Source organism: Pelophylax lessonae (genome assembly GCF_965119305.1).
Source record: "Pelophylax lessonae genome assembly, chromosome: 4".
Lineage (NCBI taxonomy): Eukaryota > Metazoa > Chordata > Amphibia > Anura > Ranidae > Pelophylax > Pelophylax lessonae.
This window is the reverse complement of record NC_138771.1, coordinates 325,800,398-325,820,520: the sequence shown is the minus strand read 5'-3', so window position 1 is coordinate 325,820,520 and position 20,123 is coordinate 325,800,398. Positions and strand designations below refer to the sequence as shown.

The 20,123-nt window shown below is 39.8% G+C and overlaps 1 protein-coding gene across 1 annotated transcript in view; it reads right to left on the bottom strand.

The window, feature by feature from the left end:
- The window catches only part of PDE6A (phosphodiesterase 6A), a 133,950-nt gene that overhangs the window by 18,750 nt on the left and 95,077 nt on the right, over positions 1-20,123 (bottom strand). Inside the window, exons 6-13 of the mRNA XM_082257028.1 lie at positions 19,202-19,266; positions 17,867-17,933; positions 17,333-17,380; positions 13,978-14,127; positions 8,617-8,760; positions 5,909-5,974; positions 2,768-2,914; positions 714-821 (exon numbers count right to left, since the gene is read on the bottom strand). Coding sequence (XP_082113154.1) covers positions 714-821; positions 2,768-2,914; positions 5,909-5,974; positions 8,617-8,760; positions 13,978-14,127; positions 17,333-17,380; positions 17,867-17,933; positions 19,202-19,266 — 795 coding nt within the window. The remainder of the gene's footprint in view (positions 1-713; positions 822-2,767; positions 2,915-5,908; positions 5,975-8,616; positions 8,761-13,977; positions 14,128-17,332; positions 17,381-17,866; positions 17,934-19,201; positions 19,267-20,123) is intronic.

The following is a 20,123-nucleotide window of genomic DNA, read 5'->3' as shown; positions in this document are numbered from 1 at the left end:
ATTTTTTTTACATACTGTCACCAGTGCAGTACAGTTTCATCATATACCTGTTGTGGGGTGATCAGGGACAATGACTGGTGGCAGTATGTAAAAAAAAACAAAATTTAAATAATTTTTTTACACAGTCTTACCATAGTAATACTTTACCACTCTGAAGAGGGCAACCAGCAACAAATTGCAAAAAAAGACAACCCCTAGACTATTCATTGTAGCCTGAGTTAATGGACTGTTGCTTGGGTGGCTAGAAGCCTCTGTGCTGTTTGGGAGAGAACCATTTAAAGTCAGCGGCCCCTGTTGGGGTAGTGCTACATATATCTACTTGAACACTCCCCTATAGCCCAAACTAGGATCTGGCCAATACCATCATAGCATAGGTGATTGCTGACTGAAGAGCACTGCACTCTAACTGCTAGTGTACTCACAATGAAGCCAGTGTAGGGTGGAATGATGTGGACCGGTCTCTAATTTTTATTGCTTGACTGTAAATCAGAACCCGGGGATATGAATGCTGGAGCACCTTAGGTAATGGTCTATATACAGTATCTTGGCTCCAGTCCAGGCATTTAGAAGCCCTGCCAAACTATCCACATATCTGGCACGGTTACTGTTTAACTGGATTATACATATTAAGCCATCTATTACCTAAGGTTACCTGTTTAAACATGGTACATATGACCAGCATTATGAGAAGTCAATGCTACATTGTTTCTTACCATTAGGAGGGTGAACATGGTTTGTCCCACATTAAAGCCGTGTCGCCAGTTGTGATAAGTAATTTTTCTGTATCCTTTACTTACTGAGAATAAAAAACGCACTAAAACCTGTAAAGTAACAAATTACAACAAATAATACAAATGTTCCATTATGACAGGCTGTAAAAATGTATTACGTAAATGGTGATCAGCATGCATGAAAGTGGAAATTGAAGCTACTGTATATTCGAATACTATTCAATATTCAAAATTAAGTATTTAAAAAGAACACTTAGTACAGTGCATAACAAAGCCATCTACAGTATATACTGTGTAAACAGCTAATTACCTATGTTGGCTTTTCTTTCTAAATAGTAACACAGTTTACGACCTGTATTGACTTTAAAACCCAACAAAAAATATGTAGAAAAGGGTTAAAACTTTAACCATGTGTTAAAGTAGCCATGTCTAAGTAACCGTGTTGGAGAGATTACAATTTCCTTTTGTATCCTGTGATGCCATGGTAAGAAAGGGGGTGAATAGGTATCCCCAAGATAGGAGGATAGGTAACAAAAGCCCCACTGAGGTTCTTCTAACCTTATTAGAGAGATTTCCCAGCACTTCCTGTCCCTCTGACAAGGTCACAACCCTTTTGGACCTGTTATGTTATATATGGGAATTGGTGGGAATGGATTGAAACAGCCAGTGACAGAGCTGATCAAATGGTTGCATGGCAGTGCTTTCTCTGTTTACTGAATCCCAGTTGGGAAGATTTTGTGTTTTGCTGAACATAATGTACCTTTACAAGGTGAGGTTTTTTTGACCTGTTCTGGATAGTGCATTGACTTTTTCTACACTCAATATTTTGTTATATAACTTTGTAATGTAAGTGAAGATTTCCCTTAAAGGGTAACTCCACTTTCATGGAAAAAAATAGCAAATTAAAGAAATAATAATATAGCGTCTACAATTGCGACACAAGTTATATTATAATTGAATGTTATCTATCTGCTTTTCAATCTACATTGCTCTCATTTTCTGTAAAACATAATGCAATATGGCTACCTGGAGGTGTTCTGTACACAGAATTTGAACAGAACACCCCCCCCCCCTCCGGAAACATAATTTCCTGCTTGTGTAACTGGCTTACTGATTTTCCCAGAAGTCTGCACTAAGATACAGGTCAGATTATGGGCATCCCCTGCAACATAAATGTAATTTTTGGTGAATCACAACTAAAGGGATGTAGACCCTGCCACTTCTCTCACTAGAGCCCTGCAGGTGCAGCAGCTGATTAATAATGAGGAATTATTCTCATTAGATTCACTTTTCACAAAGATACAGAGAAACAAACAGCTATTTCTTCAGAATAACAAAAGGTAGGAATCTGCAACAAAGTTTGTTTAAATCCTTGCAATGTACATAGATCACCCAGGATTTTTTTTTTCTCAACAAAAGTAGAGATACTTTCACAGTAATTATAAGGTTTCTTTATCAGGGCAAATAAATTGCCTTAAGATAATGAGTGTTGAGAGAAAAAAGGCTAATTAATATGAGGTTCGTGTAGTAATATCAAGGAAAACAAGTCTTTCTAGGTATGTGGTTAGTTTGAAAAAGACAAGATTAATTAAAGATGTGTTCCTAGATCTAAAAAATAGATGACCAGTGGAAGGCATTAATACATGAGCCATATGCAATGCAGCATGAACTGCCAACATATGTAGGCTTGTGCTATTCAGTTATTTATCTCTACTAACTAATTAGATAACTATATTTGCAGGGTATACCCTTATATAGGTCACTCGTTTATTTCTCCTAAATCAGCACAAACAAATACACCTTCTAAAATTTTATAGCTTATGATCCTAGGTCCTGACCATAGGCATTGTTTGGTTGAAATACTTCCCAGCCCACAGAGTCAGGTTCTAGCACGATTCCTTTAAATTGCTCAATTTATAAAAATATTCTATACCTCTGTGTGTATTAGTCCTACAAACTGTACAAGATGGCATTAGATTGTGAATGTCATTCATGTTATTTTTTCTGTATAAATGTAAGCAGTAAAGATAACTTACTTCCTGAGGTATATGGAATTTGTCAACTACTTCTAACTCATAGTACATCTGGATAGCACATTTCACCAAGAAAAGCTCAGTCTGTGGCAAGTCACTAAAGTGAAATTCATAGATCTCGGCCTCTTCTGGATCTGGTAGCTCTTCTTGCTGTAAAAGAAGTACAAGTCTAATTAGTTTTATGTGTAAAATGCAACTTGATGCGTGTTACCAGAGCCTGCATGTAGCAAATAATTGACACCTTGTAGTGAACCTGTACTAATTCAGAGGTAATTCGTCCTTTCAGTTTGTGTTGCACACCAAAGTCCTTGTGTAATTTGCAGGTTGCCTTAAAGTCAGAGTATGAGCTAAAAACCATCTCCCCATCTCCATGGCGCTTATTTACTAAAATCAGAGAGTGCAAAATCTGGTGCAACTCTACATAGAAACCAGTTTTTTTTTGTCAGAGCTCAATTGAACAAGTTGAGGTTAGAAGCTGATTGGCTACCATGCGCAGCTGCACTAGATTTTGCACTCTCCAGTTTTAGTAAATCAACCCCAATGTGACAGCAGTTGGCAATTGTCCACTTAGGCTGCCTCTGCTGCATCCATGGAGCAAGAAAATAGATGCACATGCTCCCCTATACTAAGAAGTAATGAGTATTTCCCAGGACTCCATTGGGGGTATTGTGGGGAAGGCTTGTATCAGAAGCAAAAGGGATGGCAAATCAGACAAACATGTTATTTTCCCTTAATAGTTAAAGTGCAGATTCAAGTTAAGCTCCACCGTAAAGGAGTTGTAAATTCTCATGGTTTTTCACCTTAATGAATTCTATGCATTAAGGTAAAAAACCTTTTCTGCTTCAGCTGCCCCCCCCCCCTTTTTCTTAAATTAACCCAATTGTTCCAGCGACGAGCATGAGCTCCAGCCACAGTCTCGGGTCCTCCATGGATGGATTGATATCAATCAAATCCAGTGACACGGGAGCTGGGGCGGGGCCGAGTCCTGCTGTTTGGGTCCATGGACACAGCAGCAGGACTCGTAAGTGCACTCGCATAGGTGCCACCATTGAAATCGGCTCTCCGTGGGTGCAACCAATGAAGAGGAGCCAGGTGCGACGCCGGGGCACCACAGAAGAGAATGATCTGGGTTTCCCTGTGTAAAACCCTTGCACATTGAAGGTAAGTATAACATGTTTGTTATTTAAAAAAAAAACTAACCTTTACAATCACTTTATTAGTCACCTTTTTTATGTAGATGACATTTCTGCTGTTGGGTAGAGTAAATAGTCTATTGAAAGAGAAACTCCCTGATCCGTTTTTTCTAAATCCCTGTCTACCTGATAGGTTGTTCTCAAATAAGATGCTTACCTACCCAGCATTGTCCTGCTGCAGTTTGTTTCTCCGCTGTCACAGCTCAGGTCCGTTGTCACCATCCTCCACGTGATGTAATTAGAAGGCAGCTGTCACTTCCAGCTATAAGCAGCCACCTGCAGATGATGAATCACCAGACCCACCACTCTCCTTTGTCCATGAATGGAAGCAGATGCCTCCTAGGATATGTGATGTGCATATTCTACATGTGATATGTGATGTGTATATTCTACCACAAAAAGGGGTTTCTTAAAGTGCATTGGGGGCATTGTGGTTGCAAAGTACATTTTTTCAGACACAGGCTCCCTGTGTAGAAAAGGTTCTGCAAAGCATAGTCATTGTGTAGCCCTCTTAAGCAGAAAGAAGAGCCTACCTATGTCATGAGCAAGTATGACCATCTTTTATAGGTAGAACAAGGTTATCAACAGACACTTTAAGAACTATTAAAAGGTTTATGGTTCTTCTTTAATATATTTGTTCCAGAAAGAAAGTTTTACAACAGTTAAATCAAAATAGACACCACAATATGCTGCATAATGCAAAAAAAAAAATGCTCACTTAAATTCAGGAAAGAGATTTAGTTAGCATGGCTTTCCTCTAACAGTCCCCCTGACATTCCCTAATAGCTCATCTGTTCCCAGACTCAGCTTATCTAAGTGATGTATGTTCCCCTGCTTACCTTTGTATTTGAACTTTGACTAATTTGGGCTTGCTTAGATTTCCACATATGAATATGTATTTATGTATGTATGTATGTATTCCACATATGAAATGCTTAGATTTTCCACATATGAATATGTATTTATGTATGTATGTATGTATGTATATGTAGTGTTAAATCCCAAAGTCACACACTGACTATAGAAATAACTCTGCGCTCAAGGAGGATACAGCTACTAGCTGATATAGAATACAATAGGTGCTGCTACTTAAACAAATAACGGAAACATTTGATATAGAACATGGGGCCCCCAGTTGGAAGTCGGATTTGACAAAACGCGTCGGGCGTGACCAGACGACGCACCCGACTACACAAATTAGGCGGAGGAACATCCCGAAGCTATCTGTGCTGGCGTGGAGCCAGTATTCAGGAGTATCGGCTGTTTTTTCCTCATCGCCGCTTCTATATTGATGTGCCTATTGTTATCCTACCAAAAGTGAGTGCAACTTGATTATATGTATATTAATAAAGCATATTGAGACATATTGCACTAGTGGAGGTATCTTTTATCCTTACATGCTTTGGGGATCGTGAGGAGCTTATTAAGAGGAGTGGACAGCGAGTCAGAGCAAAGTGGACCATACATGCTACAATGCCTCATGTTTTCCTACTGGTCCAGTTAACCAATGCGATTTCTGCTCATTTGTGAGAATAAATGAGCAATAGTGTCTGGTGAGTTGCCATTCCTTCTATCATCCCCGACACTTGGTGGTGGAATTATAGGTGATCTTGTTAGACTGCACGATTTACCGGCTGTTTATTGGACTATTTGCACTTTTGCCTGAAAGGACTGTGGGACGTTTTAAGTGATTTTAGTGTTTTATATTGTTTTATGCTATATCTACACACTGCTCACTGGTCACCTTTGCCTTTCAGTCCTGTTGAGACAATTTTAGATTGGATCTTGCGCTACTATTATTCGTTTACATGTATGTATGTATGTATTCCACATATGAATTTTGTAAAACTTTAATACAATATATTTGTTTATGTACATACTTTCCATTTAGATATATTCAATGAATGCATGATTTGGCAGTGAGACATGATTACATTGTATTTCTACTTACCAATATTTCATACATTTCTTCCTCTTCACACTCTTCTGGTATTCGGTTATATACTTCCTTAGTTTTCTATAAACAAAATTGGCATTGTTGGAGCAGGGCATATTACATTCAGTAATTTTAAAGTATAACTAAAAGCAAAACTCTTTTTTTAGTTTTGAATAGAACAGAGAGGGATGCTTGTCTGTCTGTGCCCCCATACCCCCTCTATCTGTCCTGTTTAGCATGATCATTTAAAGTAAAAGAAAATCCCAAATTTTGGGTTGTACCAAGAAAAGTAATAGAGGGGAAACATTCCAATGGGGACACTAGTTTTGGTGACCTGGGGGGGGCTCCAAGAAATTCCTGTAATTTTCAGAGATTTCCTCTTATTTTTTGGCTGTGGGGCAAGGTTATAACTCTTTTACTCTATCCAAAATGACAAAAAAAAAAAAAATTACCTATAGTTCTTCTTTAACCACTTGCCGACTGCCCACAGTAATATTACTGCGGCAGTGCGGCTCCCCTGGGTCCAGTCACGTAGTACTACGTGACTGGAGGGGAAGGGCTTACAGCAGGGCGCGCGCGCCGCCAGAGGCACGCTCCCGCTGTGTTTAGACACAGCGGGAGTCGGACCGTGGGAGGAGAGTCGGCGATTGCCGCCTTCCTCCCACAATCGTCCGGTAAATGGTGAGAAGACCCGCCTGCTTATGTAAACAAAGCAGGCGGATCTTCTCACTGATAGGCAGGGACAGATCTATGCTGAAACTGCGATCTCTGTGCCCCCCCCACACACAAGTCAGTAAGCATTAGGCATATATTTAACCTCTTGATCACCCCCAGTATTAACCCCTTCTATGCCAGTGTCATTATTACAGTAACAGTGCATATTTTTAGCACTAATTACTTTAGTAATGTCACTGGTTCCCCCATAAGTGTCAAAAATGTTTTCATGTTTCATCATTTTTTGAGAATGTTATGTAGCAGAATGTAAAAAAATATTTTTTTTTTTCAAAATTGTCGCTCTTTTTTTGTTCATAGCGCAAAAAATAAAAATCACACAGGTGATCAAATACCACCAAAAGAAAGCACTATTTGTGGGGAAAAAAATTTTTGTTTCAGTACAGTGTCGCATGGCCGCGCAATTGTCCGTTAAAGTAAAGCAATGCCGAATCGCAAAATTGGGCCTGGTCAGAAAGGGGGCAAATCCTTCTGGGGCTAAAGTGGTTAAGGTCTACTCACTGTACAAACAAACTATTTAGTAGGTTAATTATTTTGATCTGCTAGAGTAAGCTTGCATAAAGTCGGATACACATGGATTGAATTTCAGCTAGTTCTGCAGGAAAAAGCCAACTTTCAGTCAGTGTACCTCTCTCTGTTCAACAGAAGCCAGTCATTAGACTGGCTTCTTTTGAACAGTCCTGCTGGAAAAGCAGCATTTGATCCCTGTGTGCAGCTATTGGATGAAGTGCAAGCGCCGATCAGTGTTTTCCAACAAGGGGAGTACCCCCCACCAGAATACAAAAGTGTGACAGGGGAGATCCCTGCATCCACATCACTTGTGTGAATGTGAGGATTTGTCAGTTCCTTTTTCGATCAACCCACTAGTTGTACCAAGCTTTAGAATTAATCTGGATACACACTATACAACTTTTGTTGTTTCGATTTCCTTTAGATTTACCTTCAACTATGTAGTGCAAGGGCCTTGCCTGATTGCATACAAATTGACAGTGTTTAGGTTTGACCTCATATTATATGGTTTTGGTAATTCCAAAGGAAAAAAATCTATAGAGAATTGTATAGTGTGTATCCAGTTTACGGCTAGGTTTATTATCTTAATGGTATTTCTAGGCAGTGAATTTAGGCATTTTAAGTGAATTTTTCATGGAGTAGGAGACAGTTAGAACCCTTTATTTATTATTGTTTTGGTTTTGTTTTTTTGCATTGTCCAGTTGGGGAGATTTCCTTTTATTTTTTATCCTGGTAATGTTGTCACTGTGGCAGGAAATTTCCAATTGTCCCCAGAAAACAGTAAAAAGCCAATGGAAGCGTTAGTGTTCTACATTAGCTATTATCTATTGTTAGAATGTTTCCCCTTGCATTCTTCTACTTACTGTTGACAATGTTGTCATTGGGGTAAGAGGTGAGGGAAAAATCTCCCTAAAGAGCCCACCGATAGCATAGGAGGGTTCTAAGTGTTCCCTATTCCTTCCACAACATAAAAAAAATTGTGTGCCTTGATCAAGGTTTAATTATTGTTAGTTCACAAATAAAATGAGCGGCTTGGTGGTCAGTACTTAAATTGCACAGTAAGTAAATTACTATGTTAAAATTGGTTCTGTGACTTGACCTAAGTGTAGTTCTATGGAATTAGTTTAAATTAAAAAGACTGCTCTGTAAGCATGTTACTCTTTATAAATGTCACATTCCTTAGTGTCTCTAAAGAAAAACTTGTGAGATATACACTTTCCCGTACCATCTGCAAAACACTGGGAATTCTCCTAAACTGCAAACCGCCTTGATTTAGGTTGGCTACTAAAGGTGACAAAGGAACATGATAATCCAGTAAGAAGGCCAATGGGATAACCTATATAATAGCAAGAGTCACAGCTCAGAAACCTGAAGCATCAGAAAAGTACGGTGAAGAGATCAAAGATAACTGTGATAAATAACCACATATAAATAAATAATTAACAGAAAAATAAGAAATAAAAATAGTTGTGTTACTCTACCAGGATTATTTGTAGCTCATCATTACTGCACTTTATATGATAGTTGACCATATCTTGATAAATATCTTTCCTATTCTCCAGTTTATTCATCTTATCATATGTGTCTGTATTTAGGACAGACCATCCAAGGAACTGTGCCAAAGACTGCAAGAAGGAAATAGCAATAAAACATCTTGTAAATGTTATTAGGCATTGGTATTCAATTAGCAAATATAAACCTCAATAAAACACAAAAGGAAACTGCTTTATAACCATTTAGGTTGAAAAAACTAAAAATTTATATTAGTAAAGCCATTTTAGCGAGATTTAGTAAAACCAGTTGAAATTCAATAAATTCTTTAAACAATCTTTTTTTTTCTAATAAAATTTCATACTGCACAGCAGAACAGTAAAATACATTCTGCTTAGTGAATAAATTAGGAAGTAAGTTGTATTACATAACTCATTTTCTTGTTCTTAAGCAGCATTTCCTATTTATTATTATTATTATACATATAGCACCAACAGTTTGCGCAGCACTTTACAATGTGGGGGAAGACAATGCAATTGCAATACAATTCAATACAGGAGGAATTAGAGGGCCCTGCTAGGTAGAGCTTACAATCTAAAAGGGAGGGTTAAGTGAAGCAAAAGGCAATAACTGTGGGGGTGAGCTGATGGAGAAAATGGTAGTACAGTTGTTAGGTGTTGGTAGGATAGGCTTCTCTAAAGAGGAGGGTTTTCAGGGATCGTCTAAAAGCTAATAGAGTGGGGGGATAATCTGACAGATTGGGGTAAGGAGTTCCATCGGATTGGAGAGGCTCTGGAAAAGTCCTGGAGGCGAGTATGGGAGGAGGTTATGAGGGAGCTATAGAGCAGGAAGTTTTGAGAGGAATGAAGGGGCCATTAGGTTGGTATTTTGAGACGAGGATGGTGATGTAGCTGGGGGCCTAAATTGTGGATGACTTTGTAAGGTGTTGTTAGTATTTTGAATTTAATTTGTTTGGTGAGCACAAGCCAGTGGAGGGATTGACAGAGAGGAGTAACGGACACTGAGCAATTGGTAAGGTGGATGAGCCTGGCAGCAACATTCATGATGGAGTGAAGGGGGGATAGCCTTGAAGGGGAGCTAGCCTATGTAGAGGTAAGCCAATGAGAAGAGAATTGCAGTAGTCGAGGTGCGAGATGACCAGGGAGTGAACTAGAAGCTTTGTTGTGTCTTTGGTTAGAAAGAGGCGTATTTTGGAGATGTTGCGGAGGTTGAGGCTGCAAGATTTGGACAGTGATTGGATGTGGGGCTTGAAGGAGAGTTCAGAGTCCAGGACTACACCTAGGACCTTGGCATGCGGGGATGGGCTGATAGTTGTGCCATTGATTTTGGGGGAAGGGGCACGTGGTGGGGGGAAAAATTATAAGTTCAGTTTTGGATAGATTGAGTTTGAGGAAGTGGTGTGACATCCAGACTGATTGATCTGCTAGTAAATTAGTTATACGTGAGAAGACTGAGGGAGTGAGCTGAGGGGTGAATAAATATATTTGGGTATCGTAGAGAAGGCATTGAAAGCCATGGGAGGCTATCAGCTGACCCAGAGAGATTGAAAATAGGAGAGGTCCAAGAACAGAACCTTGGGGGACCCCAACAGAGAAAGGAAGAGGAGAGGAGGAAGTAGAATTGTAAGTAACGCTAAAGATGCAGTTGGATAAGTAGGAAGAGAACGAGTGAAGAGTACGGTCACAGAGACCAAAGACGTAGAGTTTTTTTGAGGAGGAGGGGGTGGTTAACTGTATCAAAGGCAGCAGAAAGGTCCAGGAGTAGGAGTACAGAATAGTGTCCATTGGTTTTGGCCATTAGTAGATTGTTTGTTAGTTTTAGGAGAACAGTTTCTGTGGAGTGTTGAGGCCGAAATCCAGACTGAAGGGGATCAAGAAGGCTATTCTCAGCAACGTGGTCGTTTAGTCGGTTGTACACCAGACGTTCAAGGAGTTTGGATAAAAAGGGGTGCAAGGGAATAGGGCGTAGGCTGTTAAGATTGGTTGGGACCAGTGAGGGCTTTTTAAGTATGGGGCTGACTAGTGCATGTCTTAGAGAGTTGGGGAAGTTGCCAGAAGAGAGGGAGAGATTGAAGATGTGGGTTAGAAAGTGTAGAATAGAGCCAGAGGGTGAACATAGCATTTGATCAGTTCCCCCCCCTCCCCTGCTTCCCCCAGCTCAATTGCCAATTACCCAGTCACCAGAGAATTTTTTTCATTGTCATTGCGACCTGGTATGCAACCTGGTGACTGGGAATTGTCCTGCCGTGATTTATTGTGGATCAAAATAAGATTCTCTGCATATTGAACCTGACATGAAAGTGGTGAAATGTATTTGGCATTTCAGATAACATGGGAGTAACATTATAGTAGTATGGAATCAATAGTAGATGTGCCGCTCCAAACCTTCCTATTTCCCTGTACCTCAGGGGACTTGCACCTTCCCATCAGGTACCAGAGCCTTGTACCATCCCATTTCCCATTTACTGTTCACTTGTACCTTTTTTTATCAGATGCACACTCAGGAACACATTCTAGCTTAGCTGTGCCACTTTTGTCAAGCAGAAATTAAGGGGTCATACACTGTGATAATGTCATCACTGATGCAAAACCAGCTTCAATACAATAAGTAGAGGATTCACTACATATAGTCTTGGCTGTCTACAGCCTCTCCAACATGTTGCACTTCATTAGGGGCTCAGCCATGGACACATGATCTTCATGATTTGGCCCTCAATGGGGAGGAATGTGTTGGAGGTGCCATTAATGGGATGAAACATGTTGGAGAGGAAGGTGGACAGGCAAGACTATGTGTTATGAATCTTCTACTTATTATAATAAAGTTGGTTTTACATTGGTGATGGCTTACGTGTGCAGCCCATTCATTTCTGCTTGACAAACGCAACATAAACTGTAGCTTGATTACAAGTTTGGCACCGGAGGGGGGGAGTAGAAAGATAAGTGGAGCTTCCACTTTTGGGTGGAACACCGCCTTAAGTATTCTAGGTCTAGAGAATGTTCTTCAACAGTTCTGTGCCTACTGAATTATATTGCAATTTACAGACAAGGCCACAGATTACTATTTAGGTACAGTTAAAGCTAAAGTATTTTTTTTTCGTTTTGTATAATGTTTGTAAGTACCTCTGACATATTTTTATTGCTGTCTGTGCCCTTACATGGGAGCATCCCTATCTCTTTTGACTATTGGGAGCGCCCCTCTGATGACCATTGTAATCAAGACAGAGAGAAATCCAAAATTTATATTTTCCCCTCTAGAAAATTTTTTACATCCTGTGAAGTTATCTTCTCTTGAATAATGTTGCATCTCAAGACAGAAGGAAAAAGAAATGGACACAGACATAGAAAAAAAAAAAAAAAAACCTGACAGTGGTTTTCAGCATTCCCAACTGAATCCAAATCTAAAAGAAATACTTTGGTTTTATTTGTACTTTCTTAACAAGTTCATCAGCTGACAATCCTGTAAAAAATTGTAGGAAAGATGGCCATGGGAATTAAAGCCCAATTGAACTATCAGTTTAATTTAGGCAAATCTATTTCTGGTGCATCAAAACCAAAGCCCTCAAATTCTTAGTGCTGCAGACACTATTTACAAATTCATTGTACCTCCGCACAACAAATGTTGGTGCTTGCATTAAATTCACGTAGTAGGAATTTGTCTCAGAAGGTGGGCACTGAGGTCACTGTTTGCATAATGGGTACTACCGTATTTCCCGGCATATAAGACGACTGGGCGTATAAGACGAGCCCCTAATTTTTAAGTTAAAACATAGATTTTGGGCTATACTCGCCGTATAAGACTACCTCTCTTCCGAAGCAAGGCAACACCATTGAAAAACATCAGATTTCTCATAGATCTCCAAGGTACCCCAAGTACTGTAATACATGTAATCTCTCATAATATCTCCAAGGTACCCTAAGTATAAGTATTACCAGTAGATGTAATCTAAAGACGCTGGCTGTGCGGGAATCCTGTACCGGTATACCGTATGTACCGTAGCTTCGGCTACATACAGTATACCGCGCTGAGCCAATCACGGAGATCGATGTATTCTATTATCTAATGCAAAGCTTGCTCGGATTGGCAGAGTCAGAAAGGCGGGCTGATGTTACTCCGCCAATCCGAGCAGGCTTTACAATCAATAATAGAATACATCGCTCTCCGTGATTGGCTCAGCGCGGTTTACTCTATGTAGCCTAAGCTAAGGTACATACGGTATTCCGGTACAGGATTCCCACACAGCCAGCATCTTGAGAGATTACATCTACCGGTAATACTTAAACTTAGGGTACCTTGGAGATATTATACTCGGCATATAAGACGACTCCCCATTTTTGGAGGATTTATTTGAGGTTCAAAAGTAGTCTTATATGCTGAAGCTCCCTGTCTTGTCACTATTCCTGTCAGGCACAGTGGTAGGAGTACTTCTGCTGTGGGTTAAGAGGTGCCTGATGGGCAATACTGAGATTAGTTCCCTATCAGATCTGCCTACCTTGTGATTGACAATGAAAGACAGGGGGCAGATTCTACAGGACCCAAAAATAGCTAAGGAATCTGCCCACTGCCGTCTGCTGTCAATCACAAGGCCTGTGGGTGGTCCCAATGGGCAACTAGTTTCTAAGAGTTCCCCATCAAGTTCCACCTCCCTTGTGACTGACAGCGTTGACAATGAAAGGCAGTGGGATGATTCAAAGCTGCTATTCCATTCAATATTGGCTGCAGTTAGTCTTAACTGCTTCCAGTTTTGTTATCCGCAGACAAACTTTTTCCTAATTTTCCCCAGCGAAATTTATGCAAATAAGAACTTCCTGAATCTGTTGCATGTGTCCAAAGCTTTTGTAAGGCTTTCTTGAATAAAATGCAGGCTTTTCACCAGAAAAAAATGCTTTACTGAATTCCTCCAAGGTGTGCAAAGTCTTGTAGTTTGTTATTTTTAGAAATCAGTCGCATCTTGAGTAGAAAAGGCTGCCCCCTGCCAGCATGCTGAAGAGAAAGACCCCTGCGCTCTGTCTGGAAGCAGTGGTCTCTCTGCAGAGGTCCCACATGCCCCCTGTTGATTCAGAGCTATAGCAGGAGTTTGTTGGTCCTCTAAAAAGGCCTCTGCAAGGATATCACTGGTTTTAATATATTAAATATGTACTAGTTTTAGTCATACATTCAATTGTCTTGTTTTTTATTGGTAGCATAGCAGCTTAGATAACTAGTTCCAACAGAAACAAAAAACAAAAACAAATATGCTATGACAGTTACTGGCCAGTATACATTATTGTTATGTATTATTTATAAATTAAGTATGTTTTATTATGCATTATTGTGTTATAAGATATACTTACTTCAAATAACACTTCGTCCATTTCATCAAATGGCTTTCCATCTTTTCTGTTGTAAAAAGTTGCAACCCCCACTATTTCTTCCTTTTTGTTGACAATAGGCATTGAAAGGACATTTTTGATCATCCACCCAGATTCATCAACTGGGCCTTTCTATGAAGATAAAAGAACATACGCTGGATTACATGTTCTAGAAACGTGTGTGATGGCATTCGCCACAACTAGAGATGTTTTCATTAAAGTACAGAGAAGGCATATGCTCCGAGCCAATTTGAGTAGAATGTCCAAAAACATATTAGGACCAGAAATAAAACAATATCTTGGCTCCCTGATGCTCTAGGACAGTGTTTCTCAACTCTGGTCCTCAGGGCACACTAACAGGCCAGGTTTTAGAGAAAACTGAAATACATCACAAGTGATATCATTTGCTGCTCAGTGATTGCAGTATTCTAGTCTGCATCTCCCCAAGGTAATACTTAAAATCTGGCCTGTTAGAGCCGGTTCACACTGGGGCGACTTGTCAGGTGACCTGGTCGCCTGACAAGTCGCCGTGGGTCACCTGCCATAGATTAGCACAGGACCCGTTCTAATAGGAGCGACACAAGTCGCTCCGACTTAGAAAAAGGGTCCTGTACTACTTTGGGGCGACCTGGAGCGACCTGCATTGACTTCAATGATATGAAGTCTGTGCATGCCACTCCAAGGTCGGGTGCGTGCTGTGCACCGCGACGTCATAGGTCGCCCCGGCAAGCCGGGCCGCTCCTATGTGAACCGGCTCTTAGTGTGCCCTGAGGACCGGAGTTGACAAACACTGCTCTAGGAAGCCATAACATTCAACAACAGTCTCTGATTTATAGATTATCTGTTACCAGTGGGCAGTTAAGGAAATAAACATATGAAATCATTGAAAGTGGAACTCCAGGAAAACAGCTAAATTCACTGCTAACATACACATATGTCTTGAGATTTGAAAATTACTAGATGGGCCAAACCAAATGAAAATGGCTTTGTTATGTTATATGGCACTGTCCTACTACACACCTAGATAGGTGATATTACTGTTATCTGCAGCTTCCAGTGCTCTGTGCCTTCAGTTTATTCATTGGGCAATAAATCAGCATTATCACTACAGGCTGTAAAGTTAAACCAGGAAACAGAAGAGTCATCTTCCTGGCCATTCAGTGGGTTTGATTTACTAAAACTGGATATTGCAAAATCTGGTGCAGCTTGTTTAATTATGTTTTGACAAGAAAAAAACCTAGAAGCTAATCGGTTTCTATGCAGAGCTGCACCAGATTTTACACTCTCCAGTTTTAGTAAATCAACCCCACTGTGTCAGAGATGTGTGAATTGCAAAACTATCTGACAATAGTTATAATAATGTTGGCAGGTAAAGCAGTTCACATCTGTGTATTTGATTAGGGCACTTAGCTGTTTGCTGCAGTTTTGCTTTAGCTCTTTGACTGCCTACGATACATTACACATAATATCCTTGGGACACAACACCATAGATAACCCTGTAAAATTTATAGGTTTAAGAATTATTTTAGAAGCATAAATTTGATGTAAAACTAAACAGTGTTTTTAGCCCCTTTTTTATATGTTTTTATACCTTTCATTTTCAAATAATGCACAATTTCAATTTGACATATTAATGCAATATATGTTGTATTAACCCAGAATTGTTTTATGTTTTGGCGTTTCTTGGTATGTGAGCATGTGACCTGCTCCCCTGTGATGATCAGCCCTAGCAGCCAATTGCTAAGCCAATGCACTCTCATGACCGAGTTAGTGACATCACTGCTCCCTGACTGTGATGGAGATAGGAGCGGTGATGTAGCACAGGCAAGGTGAGTTGATGGAGGCCTTTGCTGCGATGCATGGACAATTTCATATGTAAGGCTTTCTGTATGCATAATATATCAAGGAACCTGTGGTGGTGAGCTTGGGAATGCCTCTCCTGCAATACAAACAGCTGAGTAAATGGTTAGAAATATTGCCACTCTCCCAGTCCAGTCTATGTTGGTAACATGAGTGAGATGGCCTCAGCCTTCCACCACTCCACAATATACGCCCTCTGACATGTTTCACCCCACCCACCGGGGCTTAGACATAGAGGTAACGGGCAGAAGCAGGAGGGAAGAAGTTATGCATCACTGGCCGTGAAGATGAGGAGATAAACATGTGCAAGTGATTAAGGTGATTACATGAATGGATAGGATATGGGGAAAAAAGAGTCTGAATTTGAAAAAGAAATAAAATAAAAATGAGATAAAAGTTTTTAATTTATTTCAAATGTATTTAATTTCTTTTTATTTCATTATCTATTATTCATTATTTTTCTTGTTTAACTTTTCATTTTCCATCATTTTTAGTATGATCTTCTACATCTCTTAATATTAATTTTCTTTTTTTTTATCTTCCTCCCATACTCTGGCAGCTTCTCTTTCAGTTTCAGACTTTATTTACCCTTATCTTATCCATTAACTTCATCATCTTAATCATTTGCATATGTTTATCTCCCCATCTCCACGGTCAGTGATGCAAGTTCTTCCGTCCTGCTTAAGCCCTTTACCTCTATGACTAAACCCCTGTTGCTGGGGCAAAACATGTCAGAGGGCAAGGCTTGTGGAGTGGTGTAAGGCTGAGGCCATCTCACCTATTTTAACGGAAGGAAAATGTACACCGCTCAGGTGGATCCATAACCACAATCAGACGTGGGTGCTGGACCTCAGATCGCCACCGCAAACAGGAACATAAAGAGAAAGTGGCCGCACACAAAACGATGACTTGATAGTAGAAAATGTTTTATTGTACAAAAATGGATACAAGGTACAACAGAATGGAAATGGTAGACGTGTTTCACACAACCAACAGCGTGCTTGTTCACTACTAATGATGTAGTGAACAAGCACGCTGTTGGTCGTGTGAAACGCATCTACCACTTCCATTCTGTTGTACCTTGTATCCATTTTTGTACAATAAACCCTTTTCTACTATCAAGGCATCGTTTGGTGTGTGGCCACTTTCTCTTCATGTTCACGCATTATAACAACATAGACTGGACTGGGAGAGGGGAGATTTTTCCAAGCATACTACACACTACTGGATGCTGATAGTTCATGCTGGCACCCCATTCCTGAGCGCCAGTGGGACAAGTATAAGGTCAAGGTGAGCAAATGGGGTTTCCAGATCACCAGATTAAAGACAAAAGGAGTTGGATGCACCCATGCCTTACAGCTATGCCTGGGTGAAAGTTGAATTGGTAGGATATACTCCCAGTGTGCATTTCAAGCATTATATTTAACTTAACTTAAGTAAACCTTTATTTTTTTTTTACTGTGGGGGAACACTTTACCTGAAACTCAAAGTATTCATCAGCACCTGTGTTCATAAGGTTGCAAATCTGAAAGAAACATTTTTATTTATTAGGAGCGAATTCCAGCTCACAACAAATTGTTTCTTAGCCCATAATATTGCTAATTTTTAGCTTACAATTAAAAAAATCTAAGCGCATTTTGCTAGTATATTTACAGCTTTATCCTGATTGTAGTTCTCCTTGAAATACCGAGGCTAATTTACTAAAGGAGTGAGGAGAGTCGATACATATAAGCACATTGAGTGAAGATCCAGTTAATTATCCAATCGTGTAAAAAGAAAATGTTGATAAATATGATTGGCTATTCAAAGAAAATATAGCTACAACTTATTGAGTGAAGTTTCTCAACTTCTTTAGTAAATCTGTCTTAAAGTATGTGCAATTAAGACTACAACTTTCTTATTCTTATTTCAAACTCTACTATAGCACATATGAAGATATGCTTATCTATTGTGTTAGCATATGTTTACAGTTCTTCCAATGTATGATATTTCATATAACACTCATACTTACAAGACCATTTTCTGCAACATATGTGGGCAGTTTACTAGCCAAGGCCCAGTGATCTGTTGGTGGATTCCTAAAATGTGAAAGAAAAGATTATGATATCTATTGCACTCTAAAAGGAATACTGGAGATTTTTGGGAAGCGAGAGAAAGGGGTTGATTTTCTAAAGTCAAATAGGCTGTACACTTTGCAAGGGAATTTTTCCCATAAATTAAACTCTGGGGAAATTCCCTTGCAAAGTGCTACTTCCCTTTGCAAGCAGCCAGCCTATTTGCCTTTAGGAATTCAACACTGATGTTACTACAAAATGAGAGGAATTACCCTTTTAGGAAGTTATTAATGGAACAGTTGTACCCATTGGTGTTCCCACCTCGTGTTCTCATGACAACTGTAACATTTTGAATTATTCTCTTAATATTCTACAAACTGACTAAAAAAAGTTCTTTCTATACATCAGTGGCGGCCGGTGCATATGGGGCGCAGGGGCGACGCCCCCCCCCCATCCATGCTTCCGGCCCCCTAATCTACATGTGGGCCACCAGATGCATGGACTTCAATGGGGCTTTTTTTTTTTTTTTTAGCCATGTTATTAGAGCCAGAGGCTCTAATAGGCTAAAAAAAAGGGTGGGCTCGGGGGGCAGAGCACAGCGCCCCGAGCCCACCCAGTTGTGTGACAATAGCAAATGAAAATTTGCTATTGTCAGATGGATCCTTCTCCTGGCCAATCAGGAAGCGAGTTCTGAGACCCGATTCCCGATTGGCTGAAAGAATAAGCCATGCCATTGGGCATGGAGGAGGAGGAGACGTAGAAGACAGGGAAGAAGCCGCCACTGTTCGCTTGCTGCAGATGGGTGAGTGAGCCGGGGGGGGGGGGGCTGTACTGTACTGTACTGTCATGTCATTCTATGCTGTGGGTCCTGTACTGTAATGCTGTGTGTACTGTGTGCAGCCTGGTGTGGTCCGGGGGGGGGGGGGGTGTATGGTGCGGTCCGTCTGCCGCCCCCCCCGGCCCATGGAGCACCAGCCACCACTGCTATACATACACTTAAATTATTAGGGGATAGTGGGTGGAGGAGATCCTTTTATGTGAACTGCTCAACAGATCAAACTCCAACTATATTGAAAAAGATTTGGGTTTCTTTTTTTCACTGCAGTACAAGAGTTAAAGTGTCTCATTTGGATAGACCCTTTCACTATTAACAAATGGCTTAAAACACCAAAAAGATGAACTATCCTTAGAGATTACTTAGTATATTACATAAATGCAACATAAATGGAAAATTACTTTGAGGGAGGAAAAAAAAAACATTTATCAAAAGTTAAAAATGCAAACAAACTTACGGAATTACTTTAATTTCCTCTTTTCCATGTAAAATATAGTCGATCACTTTATAAAATGATATTTCCTGGAAAATGCAGAAGCAAATACTTATAATGTTATAATAAAAATTAAAATGTCAAATCTTCTAATGGCATTTTGGGGTCCATTAACTAATGGACTAATCTTGGAAATAAACAACATAAATAACCTAAATCTATGGCATTAATTGTTGAAAGTGTTTTCTTGACTAATCAGAACTGTCAACAGTACAGCTTTTGAAGTTGGCATCACTTTAAAATCCTGTTCCAATCTGCTTAGTATCAGCCTTGTCCAAGTGGAGACGCACAATTAGAAGCTGTGAAGTTTTTTGTAGTTGGCAATTGAGTTCAATATTGTTTTTATAGTTAAAAAGCTTTTAGTGAAGAGGTCTTATTGTAAAAAAGTGTTTCCATCCAGCATATTATATCTGAAGCAGGCCAGAAACATTAAACAGTAGTCTAATGTATATATGTAATAGCACCCCTGCACAATGTTTTTAAAAAAAGCATTAGAGAGTGATCATTGTACAAAAAATACACTAAGCTGAATGAACTATGTTAATCCTGTGGACCTTGTTCTAAAGGACTCATTTAAGTAAACCGATTGGTAATGGGACTCGGGAGTGCTAAACTACCCGCAACAATGTGTGTGCTGGTGCAGTACGTGGTTTCTTCCCGTCACCAAAAATACCCACAAACATGGGATGAAAATTACCAGTTCAAGTATTTTGGAAAAATATTGGGCTGTAAACTCATGTTTATCTCTCCCACAGCTGTTCTCAGGAGGATCAATTAATATGACAAGTTTGAAACTCTTCTTGGTTGACTTATACTACATTTCACTATTTATTAGGTTTGACTGTTCAAATGTTTGTGTTTTATGTTTCACATAAAAGGAGTGCCT